At 38.9% G+C, this 12,635-nt stretch overlaps 1 protein-coding gene across 1 annotated transcript in view; it reads left to right on the top strand.

Annotated features, from left to right (window-relative positions):
• Positions 1 to 8,746, top strand: part of zgc:153039 (uncharacterized protein LOC767698 homolog) — a 109,254-nt gene extending 100,508 nt beyond the window's left edge. Inside the window, exons 11-13 of the mRNA XM_041796024.1 lie at positions 922 to 1,096; positions 5,666 to 5,812; positions 6,961 to 8,746. Of these exons, the coding sequence (XP_041651958.1) occupies positions 922 to 1,096; positions 5,666 to 5,812; positions 6,961 to 7,904 (1,266 nt within the window). The 3' untranslated portion in view covers positions 7,905 to 8,746. The remainder of the gene's footprint in view (positions 1 to 921; positions 1,097 to 5,665; positions 5,813 to 6,960) is intronic.
• Positions 8,747 to 12,635: the final 3,889 nt, after the last annotated feature.

The raw sequence follows: 12,635 nt of genomic DNA, 5'->3' as shown, positions 1-12,635 counted from the left end.
TAAGTTTGTACTGTGTCTAGACAAAGGCACACATGACTGGCTTCATGTTGGTACCCAACCAGTAACGGTTGGTTTGATGACCTTGGAAAGAACAGGGGTGGGGTTTGACAACTCCCTGAAGATAACTACAAACAAATGTACTGTATTTATTGTACAGTATAGTATGTTTGTTTTATCCAAACATTATGATGAATGATACACTAGGTCCAAGCTTATGGACCTAGTTACTTAAAAGGTTGCTGAAGTGTATGTGATAGTTCTTGCGTGATGGTAGTTCCTCTACAACACATTCCAAATAAAATAAGAATGTTGTTTCCAGAACTTGAGAATCATTTCCTCTGTCTCGTAGTTTTATCTCAGAACCAACATCATCATTCTTCTTTGACTTCACCCTTTGGTTTATTTACATTTTGGACTCTTGCACGTGAATGGCCACCCTCACTGATGTTGGGCACTGCTGTAGCTCAGTTGGTAGAGCAGGCAGCCATAAGCAGAGGCTGTAGTCCTCTACACACTGGTCGCAGGATTGAGTCCCAGTGTCTGTGGTTGTTCGGTGCGTGTTTTCCCCCATTCCATCTCCCCACATTTTTTGTCTCTCTTCTGCTGTCCTATCAAAAAATGGCAAAATGAAAACAAATTGTAGAAGGCAGAGAGCAAAATCAAACATGATGGAGTCTGTCTGGAGGCCATGAAGCATCTCAAGTGTGGCTGTAGTTTTCATTAATTATGGAAAAGGATAGGTTTTCATGACCAGTGGGCCCCAGTAATCCTACAACTGCCAGATTTGACTATAGTCATGCTTAAAATATGTATTCTGACACTGGCTCTAGTCTATCTTTATGGACCTTTGGGTTGATAAGAAGAGCTAGGGTGAAAATGTAGAAATTACATTGTCCATCTTACTTTTCTGTTCCCCTATAGGTGCGCAAATACCTGCTCATGCTGGACGTGAGAAAGGACCATGTGAAGTTCTGGAGGCCTCAGGTCCTGCTGATGGTTTCCAATCCTCGCAGCAGCGTGGGCCTCATCACCTTCATCAATGACATCAAGAAGAGCGGCCTGTACGTGCTGGGACATGTCCAGCTTGGAGATCTCAGTAAGGACATTGAAATTATTTTAGTCTTCAAAATATGTATCTCTGTCTCCCTTTTTTGTCTACTACACATCTTATTTTTACTTGAACTTTTCAAGCCTTCCTCTGAAAATTTATTTTGAACTCATTTGAAAGCGTTTAAGAATCCAAATTGTCTAGCAATTTGGTTTTCGGTTATCTGTGTTTTTTTCTCAACAGTCATGATAAAAGGTGACAAATGAACAGATTTTCATCATAAACAGCCACATCTGGCTCCTTACTGGAAAAAGTCTCAGTTGGTTACAGATGTTTATACAACAGTCATGCTGAATCCAACTCTTGTATTAAAAGAGAAAAACAAACATTTAGTTTTTTCTTTGTTAATGATCAGACACCAGATAGTTTTGACTTCCAAACTTCTCTTGCATGACAGAGTTAGTTCATGAGGAGTGCTTGAACATTTTCTTCTGCACGATCTCTCATCCAATCTAGCACAGTGTGACAGGGCGACTATTAATTATGAGAAAAACAAATCAGCGACCGTGATGGGATATAGTTGTCTTTTTTTCTGGATAATTTAACATTATTATGACATTTAGAGTCTGCAATGACAAAGCTAAAAGCTTGTTTAGAGTCAACTGCAGCATTATTGTTGAATTTTAATAGGATAAAGCTGAATTATTCTTTCCTGGGAAAACTACTGCCACTCTACATAAGCATCCTCATTCAGAGCTTGCTTTAAATCTCTTAGAGGACATGTAAGTATACGAATTAGCAAATGTGTCCTCATTTCACACTGAGTCATTCAATGGATCTTTTTAGCATGCTAGACTTTTCTCCATGATCTGTGTCGCTGCTTTATTCCAATGGAAGTAATCATTCATACAATGCTCCGGAGGCTTCTCCCTTTCTTTTTTCAGCAGAGGAACACACTCTTAGATTTTAAAAGGAGCAGGGTCATTGATTGTTTTCTTTGTCTTCAGAGGATTTTGTCTGGAGTTTTTATGTCTCAATTGGAGGCTGAGACCGTCAAAGAATGAAGTCTTCAGAATTCAAATCCTCTTAGTGCTTCACAGTATCAAAAATGACATGTTCATTAGCCACTGAAGAGCCCTTCTCTCACTTTGAGTGCTGATGAGGCACTTGGTCTTGAGAAAATATGAAAGAGTCATTTGTTCAGATAATTACATTGAAGAGGATCATGTTGTTTGGAACTCCAAGATACTCCCACACTGCTGGCCTAATGTATTCAAAATAAGAAATTATCCTCACAGCTCTCTTCGTTCAAGTCGAATACATACGATATCTGTCTGTCTGCCTGTCTATCTGTCTGTGTGTCCGTCCATCCGTCTGAAACCAATCCAGCAAAGTAAATCTATTTCTAAATATTTTATTTCATGTTGAGCTCACAGATGATTAATTTACATGGATCTTGTCTAAACCTATCAGTGTGTCTAGAGTAGGGATGGAGATTGTACATTTTTATTGATGAGGAACCCTTTTTCAATACTCCTTATCAATCAAAGTCCTATCATTACAACAAGTTGTAACCATAATTTGATTGAAAACAAATTTCTCATCCACACAACTGTATTTGATCAAGTTTCTTGTCAAAAACTGAATTTTGTTTTTTTGATGTATCATTTAAACACATCTTCTCATTTCATTCACATTTACAGAAATTTCCTTTTTACCGAACTGTCGTTGAACGCATCATATAATAACAGTTCGTTGCTCGTTAGGTGAGCTAATGAAGCTTTATCTTGCTGACATTAACACAGATTTAAACATTTGATTCATATTTTAATAATACTGTTCCCTGGCATCTACTTCCCTAGCTAGGCCAATTTAAATTGTGTCTAACCAACTGGTCAATTTAAGTTAATATTAAAAACAAAAACAAAAAAAAACCAGTCAAATTCATGACAGGGTTATTGTGTCAGCAGGTATGTGAGCCTGATACACTCTTTACAGCATGACTAACATTAGCATTTAGCTTTGCCAGCTGTCCTTCCTTTTTTGCAGATTAATACCATGCTTTGATATGTGGCCTCTTTTCTTTTTAGTTGAATACCTGTAAGTGATTTCAACCCTGGACAACCTACATACCACTTTTTTCCATTAACTATTTAAAAAACTGGCATACTGCACTGGTCCTACTACACGCTAACCACTAAGCTACCGCTAAGCTTCTCATATTTAAGTTAGCTGAAGTGCCAGGGGGAAAGCTCTGACAGGAAGACAGCAGCAATTAACTGAAGCTACAGTGGCCTCTCGTGACAGGAGGTTCACTACAGTTTAAAAGAGCGTTATAGACCAGGATTTCAAGCTAGTGTTTATTAAAATAATATATAGGTAGCCCAGTTATTTTTCTTTATTGGAATGAAGTAACACAAGCAATCAGAAACAAACCCTAACCCTTTGGAGCTGCGACTGATTGTTCTTACTTAACAATTTATTTGGGGAACATTACTACGTACTTTTCAGCACAGGATAAATACCTTATAAAATATTATTAGCTGCTAGCAAAAAAAACAAACAAACAAAAAAAAAAACAGTAATGAGAAGGTTGTTGCAGCCTAAACCTCCAACAAAGACCTACTGGATAAATACTGTAACTGGTATTGAAAACATGGAGAAAGTGACTTTTTCACTTAATCAAAGGGAGGGACAATTTTCACAATACTGGGAAAAATGAACTGTGTTTTCAATGCTGACAGGTGATTAGTCAACTATTATATGAACTGGCATGTATTTTTATCACTGCAGTTACAGTGGATATATGGATGACCAACTGTTTGTGTGTTTTGTTATATTGTTGTCATCTGTTTATAAAAAAAAAGCAAAATAAAAATGAAGAACAAAAAAAAAGAAAAATGATAGCTAATTGGTTTAATGGGCTCTTAAATCTCGTATCAGCTAATTTAATAAAAGAATTTCCTCATTTAATCCTTTAACCACGCACATCCTTAATTTTTAACTGAACTTGCTACAAAGTTAGAGCATTTATTAGGTCTGATTTGAGCAGATGAGGAAGAAAATTGTCCTATGGCAGCTAAAGCCAGTATTATGATTGATAAAATGACGTCACAGAACCAGTAAGACTTGTTAGCAGTATCAATAAGGTGAAACACATTTAAAATGAAAATGTAAAATGAAGAACCAGGTGTTTGGGTATGAACATTTTGATCTCCATCCCTTGTCTAGGGATTCTAAGTCTTTTTTGTTATAAGATATCTTTTAGGGGCTTTTTGTGCCTTTATTAAGAGAGAAATATAGTGGAGTCTGTGTATGTTGGCATTCATCCAGGCTATGGTTGCCAAAATCTTCGCCAAGGTGGCATTCTAGCTTTGGCCCCAGTCACTTTACTGAAAAAAACGTTTGGAGGAGACAAAATATCTTCAAGAACTTCATGAATTCAAATTGCCCCTTTGACAAAGATTTGAATAGTGGATAAAGTTATAAACAGGAATGAGAGAGTCGGGGAGAGACATGCAGGAAAGGAGCCACTGGCCAGACTTGAACCCGGGCCGCCTGCTTATATGGGGAACACACTGATGGAGAATTTAATTGTTAATAAAGTAACACTTTGTGCATAACACAGAGGTTTTCGCAGTCCTTTTTAAAATATTTTCTAATGTTTTGGGAATGTTTCAGGGAAATGTAACATTTCATCCATCATCTGTGTCCTGTGTGTCATCTCTGTGTTCAGTGGCATAATTTAAGGAGACTATTAAAATGAGCAACTGGAGTTTGGTCTATTTAAGATTAAAAACTAAAATCCATTCAGCAAATACAAATGTTCCAGCCTGCAGGTGCACCTGCATCTAAAAGGGAACAAGAGATGATGCTCTAATTGGTTTGATAAATTTAAATCCCATAACACACCCATGTATAGTCAAGACACAAATCAATCCTCTTTCTCTGTGTGTCTGCCTTTGTGCCCAAATTGTCCACTATAAATAACATGCTCAGACAGTATGCTTTATACAGTGCACTTTATGTTGCTAAAATAGGACCCTTTCTATCAGATGTACTGCTTTTTGTACAACAGTTGAAAATGAGAACCATCAAGCATGGACAAAAACTTGCTGGTAATAGAGTTACTTTCCCTCTAGCCAGTACAGCAAAATGACTTCTAGTATTGCACACACCAGCTCTGCTTTGTGATTGCTTCTATGCATATCATGCATTTTCAAATTTTTGCATAGGAAGAGCAGTTGTTTGGAGTCCTAAGGGGTCCTAATACAGTGAGGAATTGTCCATGAAGCTCACATTAGTCCCCTGGATTTCTCTCATACACATTGCTGTCTAGTTTTTGGAATCATGGATTACTTGCCTGACTTTATGTGCTCCTTTGTGTTTTCCTCTTTGTCTCACATGCTGTCTACCTGTCAAATGGCCTAGCATCTCTACCCCTACTCGCCTCCCACCCTGACATCTCTGAATCTTGTCTCGTGTCCATCTCATGCTGTGCCTCTAATTCCAGCTCTGTCATACTGACTCTTTTACTCTCTTGCTTTCTCCTTTTGAATACCAAAATGCTTCTACTGAGCTGTCAGCTCAGATGTTTTGTTTTCTTCCCCCTCCCAGGCACTCTACCATCGGACCCTCTACAGTCTCAGTACGACTCCTGGTTATCTCTGGTGGACCATCTCAACATCAAAGCTTTCGTCAACCTGACATTGTCCGACTCTGTGCGTCATGGAGTCCAGCATCTCCTCTTCATCTCTGGGCTAGGTCAGTGTCCCATCATGACAACATAAACAGATATTAGATTTACTGCCCTATAGCACAAAGCCATCATGCTTGAGGGGAGGCAAAGTAGCCCTGTCAGACTTAGCAACATGGCTGAAGAAGAATGATTTTTGAAACATACGTTTTGTCTGACATACCGCCTTATCCAGAGTTATAGAATTTAAAAGGACATTAGTGAGTGCTGAACTGTCTGTGTTTTCTTGTAAGACATAGCATCATAACATGTTTTACCATGGATTGCTTAGTTTTTGTCTTTTTGTTTGAGTAACTTAAAAAACAACTTATATCAACATATGATATAATTATACTGAAATTTACACCACTACTTACTTTGGGTAAAAACTCCTTTCACATCTTTGATTTTGTAAAACAGACATTTCTCCTTTCAGGGATTTTGTTTCAAATAACACTTCAGCTTTGTGTTTAAGCAGAAATGACTCTTCAGCTTCTCTCAACAGTTTCATTGCAGCTTCCATTTCAACTTGACAGTAATTCGGTTTCAACAGCCACTTAAGTTCTGCAAGCATGCTTAAGTTTTATGAAGAACATCCTCTCTGTGTAGTTTCGAGTTTCCTCTTGTTTTCATAAAAGATGTTGCTCTCCTTGCCCAAACTGTTTTGAAATAGCTTTAGCCTTTAATATCTAACACATATTGTGAATCCTCTCCTCTTCTGTTCCTCTCCAAACTGTAAAGTGATGTGTCTCTTGACGCTTTCCATATTTTCTGTCTTCCGTCTTTCCTGAATGTTGTCACTTATGTCTCACTTTAAAATCTCCTCTTCTCGGGGTGCGCTGGTAGTCAAGTGGTTAGGGCGCGCACCATGTATGCAGGCGGCCCAAATCTGGCCTGTGGCACCATTTCCTGCATGTCTCTCCCCGCTCTCTTCCCTGTTTCCGAATCTATCCACTGTCCTCCTATCTCTAATAAAGGCGCGAAAAAGCCCAAAAATATATCGTAAAAAAAAAAAAAAAAAAAAACTCCTCTTCTCTACAGCCCTTTCATATCTCATGTCTTTGATTTTATTACATGTCTCACACCAGATCTTCCTTTGTCTTATCTGAAGAGCTAAATAAGTTGTATTGAAAGAAATATTTTGTCAGTTTTTTTCATTTTCCTTCCCTGTCTTCAGGTGGGATGCGTCCGAACACCCTTGTCCTTGGTTTCTATGATGACTGTCTGCCAAAGGACAAGCTGATTGATCCAACACTCAGTACCAGTAATTGCCCTAATTCCTCTGACCCCATTGAGGAGCAAGAGAAAGAACCCCCTCTTTTCCACTTCCCCTCCCTACGGGGGTCAGGCGACAGACAGGATTATGGGGATTTTGGGGATAGGAAGGCACTAGGATCCCAGGAGTATGTGTCGATCATCGCTGACGCCATGAAGATGTTAAAGAATGTGGTACTTGCCCGATACTTCAACAACTTTGACAGAGCCCAGGCCCTGTCTCCACCATCCCAAAAGAGGGTGTACGTTGACGTCTGGCCAGTCAATCTTTTACGTCCAGACAGTTGCAGCTATGTCGACACGTGCTCATTGTTCTTGCTACAGCTAGCATGCATCCTCAACATGGTGAGAGCCTGGCGCAAGGCTCGCCTTCGTCTGTTCCTTTGTGTGGAGGAAGGAAGAAGTGTGAGAGGCTCTGAGGCAAAACTGGGCCAGCTGTTAAAAGAGCTGAGGATTAAGGCTCAGATCTACCCCGTGCCCTGGGACCATCAGGTGGCGCTGCACTGGCAGCGACAAGGAGGGTGGGAAAGAAATTCCCAATCTCCTGACAGAAATGAACAGAACAAGCTGGGAGCTGTGAAGGAAGAGGACAATGAAGAGGATTACGTGAACAACTTCCCAAGCAATGCCACACGTCTGTCAGATGACTACCTGTCAGCTGTCAACAAGCTGATCCGGGAGGCTGCCAAGCCCACCCCTGCCGTGCGTTTTCTGTACCTTCCCCGCCCCCCAGCTGACACCCGCCGCTACAACACCTATTTGCACCAGCTGGAGCTGCTGACTCAGGACCTTGGCCCCACCCTCCTCATCCATGGTGTCACACCAGTCATCACAACCGACCTTTAAACCATTCCTTTCCTTTAGAAGCTGAGAGTCATTTTCAGTGTACCAGCTGCGGATTTCCTCTGAAAGAGTACAGATCACTCTTGGTGCAGAATCACTGCAGACCTCAGCAGTGGTTCATGATCAACATCTCCACCCAGAACGCAACTGAGGAGCATTAAATAGCTCTTTAAGTTTGACTTAGACTCAGCAACTACTGCTGACTGAATGATACCATCTGCACTGCCTCAAACAATGTAGAACAATACATAGAGAAAAGGCCTATTTTAGAATATTTAAAACATTTTAATGTCTTACCACTTGAGGATCACAAAAGTCTACTTTGTTGTCCTTTCTTTGTGTTGCATTTAAATCTAGTAGTTCTGGTATTTCAATCAAGGTTTGAAGGAACCCTGAGGTTTATTATTAGGTCAGTTATCCAGTCATTTTAGCCACAAAACAATCAAACTGTGGCTGAATGTACCAAAGTTTAATCTACAGTTTTTCAGACAAAACATTAAACCTTCAAAGTAGGGATGGAGGTCAAAAGCTGGGTACATAAACACCCAGTTCAAAACAGAAAATGAATGATGTCTAGCTTATCAATACTGCTATCAAGTCTTGTGAGTTCTTTCACGTAACACTGTTTTATCCTATCACTGGTGCAAAAACATACAGTTCTGTGCAGAAGTTTTAGGCGTATTTGGGCCAAAATTTGAGACTGTGATAAGGTGTAGATCTGGCAGGTAAGCTGCCTGTAGGCACCAGCAGGCAAGCAGGAAGGATTATGGATGTTCTTGTGTATTACCAGGGGGCATTAGAAAAAATTCAGTATAAAAAATAATTAAGTCCACACCTTTAGGGTGGAGTTGGGGGTGGATGTGGGTTAGGGTGGGTAGTAGGGTTGGCATAGGCCCCTGGTTATGCTGTGGATGTCCAGAGGAGCCAAACAATGCCAGCAGTTTCTGGGTGTATCATCAGTAGTGAAAAGGCCCAGACAAAAGAGATGCTGTCGAGCTTGATCTTGGATGATAAGCAACACACGTGTGTCGAGATGTGTTGTGCTTGACTGCCCCGGGTCGTGGCACATCAGACCAGTGTTGAATCCTTAGTACATTACATGCCTACAACCTGTGCACATGACTGTACATCAGTTCTTACAAGGGGGAATATGAGCTCAAAGCACATCAGCAAAGTGCATCAAATACAAAAATGGTCAGACCCTCAACAATTGGTTTGAAGAAAAAAGAAAAAGACTCCGGCTGCACTGAAAGTAACGTGCACTCATAACACAGGACAATTTTCTTCTTCATCTGCTCAGATCAGTAAAAAGTTAAAGGTGCCCCCAAACTTTGAAGCAAGCCTTGTTAGATGAAAATATTAACCCATTCTTGATATTTGTGTTGAAATTAGCAGAATAAAAAGTTAATACGCTATTTAACACCAGACAGACTATATTGTGATGATTTCAAGATCAGCTTAGTAAAGTGATTATTTGGCAATTATGCAAATTATGTAAATATAATGTTCAAATGTCACATTGATAAATCAAAAATATAGTTTTGAACAAAAAAGATTAAATTAATACAGTTGGAAGTGTCAAAATTTGTTTTTCAGCAGTGACCGGCAGATATGGAATCATTACCTTTTAGCTTTTTTACTCAGCTCTACTCAGCTTATTACATTTTGTCTTTCCATCAGACAACAAAAAATGCTTGATAGTGTTATTGACAAGGACTTGGATCAATAAAGAGTACTGATAAGAGTATCGATATCAATCCGATTCAGTGATCTCCATCCCTACTGCCAAGCCTACTGGATAAAATCAGTATCAAATATAACAGTGTTCCACCTAATAATTTTGCGCTAGGGATGTACCGATGCACCAGTATTGGCCAAAGGCAGATAATTTCATTAACAGCTATCAGTAGCTGATGTTTATCTGTTGTGTGTCATGATTTTAGTGCTGCCATCAGGTATACCTAACTGCTGAATCAAAGAACAGACCTTTTTAGCTGAATAAGTCACCTGTTTAAAATACTCTGGTCTGTCAAACACAAGAGAAACTGTTGGCCTAACAGAAGTATAACACAAAAGAAGAATGAGAAACATTAGTATCGGCTAAGTTGTCATTTTAAACATTGGTAGCTGCCCTAATTTTCCCAAAATTAGTGCATCTCTGTTTGCACAGAGTTGTAATAGTTGGCAGTGGTCCACATGCTAACAGGCCAACTTTCAAATGATGGTGTTCCTTCTACTGCCCTTTAAATTTTCCTTAATTTCTGCTACTTGAATATCTTGAAATGATCATTCCATTTGCATTCACAGCAAAAAGTGTCTTAGCTAGTTAGGGAGCTTAAATCTGGACTGATTCCATGAAGGACAGAAAGTTGAGCTGGGTTACACCTGAGAGCAGTCAGCTGCAGATAATCTGTTTTTCCATTTTAGGAGATTAGGACGAAGGAGAACAGTTTAGCCACTGTGGTACTGTTGAAGTTGTTATGGTACTCCTCCAAAATCATTTCAGTGTCTCAGGAAGACAGTCCTTCCTTTTTTCCAAATGCACTTTGACCTCCTTCTGCAAATCTGCCTCCTGTTTACGTGTTTACAGCACCAGTAACTCCTGTAAATATCTACAATGTTGTTGATTTTTTAAATGAATTTTAGGTAGTCTGTCTTTTTAGAGTTGTTTTTACTTTATCATGACCACGATGCCTGACCAGCCTCACTGTGAAAGTGCCTTAATGAATTTCAATCTTTGATCAACCCAAAGTATTAGTTACATTGATCCGATGTAGCTCTGGCTGAGTGATGTAGTGGCATTTCTAGGAAAAAGGTAATCATAGTGTTCATATAAGGGCTGCCCTAAACTCAAAATCTCCTCAATTAAAGTAGAAAACTACAACATAAGTCTCTAAAGCACATCCACAGAGCATCATTAACACACTATGTCAACCCCCCAATATCCTCACCAACATTACCCTAGCTATTTAGTCAAGACATGCTATGCAGCTGAAAGACATTTGGCCTTCTTCTATGGCTGACCTTTTTTGCTTTTTTCTGTATAACTAAAAGCCAACCCTAGCAAGTAAAGACAATGTTTTGAACCGAAAATAATCAGCATTTCAACCCATAAAGAAGTTCTGTCTTAGGTTGAACCGTACACTATGAGGTTCCTGCAGATCCTTGAGAAGTTTTAAATAGTCTTAAACTGCACATATAGAATTTAAGACCTTAGAAAGTCTTAAAAATTCTTCAATTTTTACCAGTGAGAGGTCTTAAGTTTTAGAAGGCACTTTGATGTAGACATGTCCTTTTCCAATCTTCGTTTTTAAGCCAACCTTATACGGTTTTTGTTATCTTAGCCCACAAATTGTTACATAAATATTCTCCAGAATTCAGGGAATTTAGTGTTGCACACTTCCTGGTGGAGGACCCCAGATGCCTCTCTGATTTTATCCGTCTCACTGGTGGAAAAATAGACCATATACTCTTGTAAAACACTCGTCTTGTTCTCTCACATCTGGGCTACCAGGATGCAAACTTAAAAATCCATTCAGCCCACCCTTATTTTGACAACTGTTTTGAACCAGCCCAGTACACCTGCTGAAATGTGTTATGTTGAATATCAGAATATGAAATATTGATTGAATTAAGTATCAGAAATCATCCATTATGTGCCCTATGACTTAATAAATTTCTTTGCCCTGTACAATTTGACATTTCATAAACAGAAACATAAAAACAAAAAAACTCAGCCCTTGTCCAGTGTACCGAGAAACCTCATATGCCTTTCATTTTTGACAGTTTACTGCGCACAAAGTGGTATTAATTTTTCTCAGTTCAGGTCTTAAAAAGTCTTAAATTTGATTTTAAAAAGCAGGAGTAGGAACCCTGCACTGAAACTCATTAGTTTGTAACTTATGTTGTTGTTGAGTTTCACTTCAGAAATACAAGAATCATCTTTACAAGTAGAGTATTAACGTCCAAACCAGGGATGGCCGTGATTGGCTGGCCGAAGTCAGATCCCTTAGCAGTCAGTTGCATATTGGTTAATCTAGTTTGTAAAATTTTCACCAGTTTAACCCAACAATTTTGGTCAAATGCTCCAACTTAACTGTTATGCAGCTACCCAACACTGGTTGCCAATGTAGCTGCAGTTAATGGCTAATCCTCTTTAGCATGAAAGTAAACAACAGTGAACTGATAGAACCAGTAGCATCATATAGGAAAAGCAACTAAAAGGTTAAATGCAGTTCTGATTTGCATTAAACCTGATTTTAATTATCTGCTTAGGAACTTAACTGGTCCAAACTAATCAGAATATAGTTGCAGAAATGAAGTTTTAACTTCATGTTAACAATCAGCAAAAATCTTTCTCTTAATGTTGTTTTTAGTGTCTTCTCTAGTGCCGTGTTGTTTCAGATCTAAAGGCTAAAAGTAACTTCGGCTATTGAAGAACAAATGCACACAAATGTATGTAGAATAAGGCAAAGCATTTTGACTACATGAATCTCTGCAATCCACTGAGTGTCAAACAACAATAGTGTTGTGAAGTTTTCAACTTTAACACAAGTTAATTTAACTCTACTCTATTATTATCTTCACTTCATATTTCTACTATTTTACTGTTTCAGATGGTGCTACACTGACAGGTCAGTTACTCATAAACTCTGTCATAAATTGGAAACTTAAACCAACTAGGACATATTTGAAGTTAAGCATAGCTATCTAACCCAGTGTTGATGTCTTTCT

This window comes from Cheilinus undulatus, linkage group 2 (assembly GCF_018320785.1).
Source record: "Cheilinus undulatus linkage group 2, ASM1832078v1, whole genome shotgun sequence".
Lineage (NCBI taxonomy): Eukaryota > Metazoa > Chordata > Actinopteri > Labriformes > Labridae > Cheilinus > Cheilinus undulatus.
Note: the sequence above shows the minus strand (reverse complement) of the source record. Positions and strands in the feature narration are given on the sequence as shown.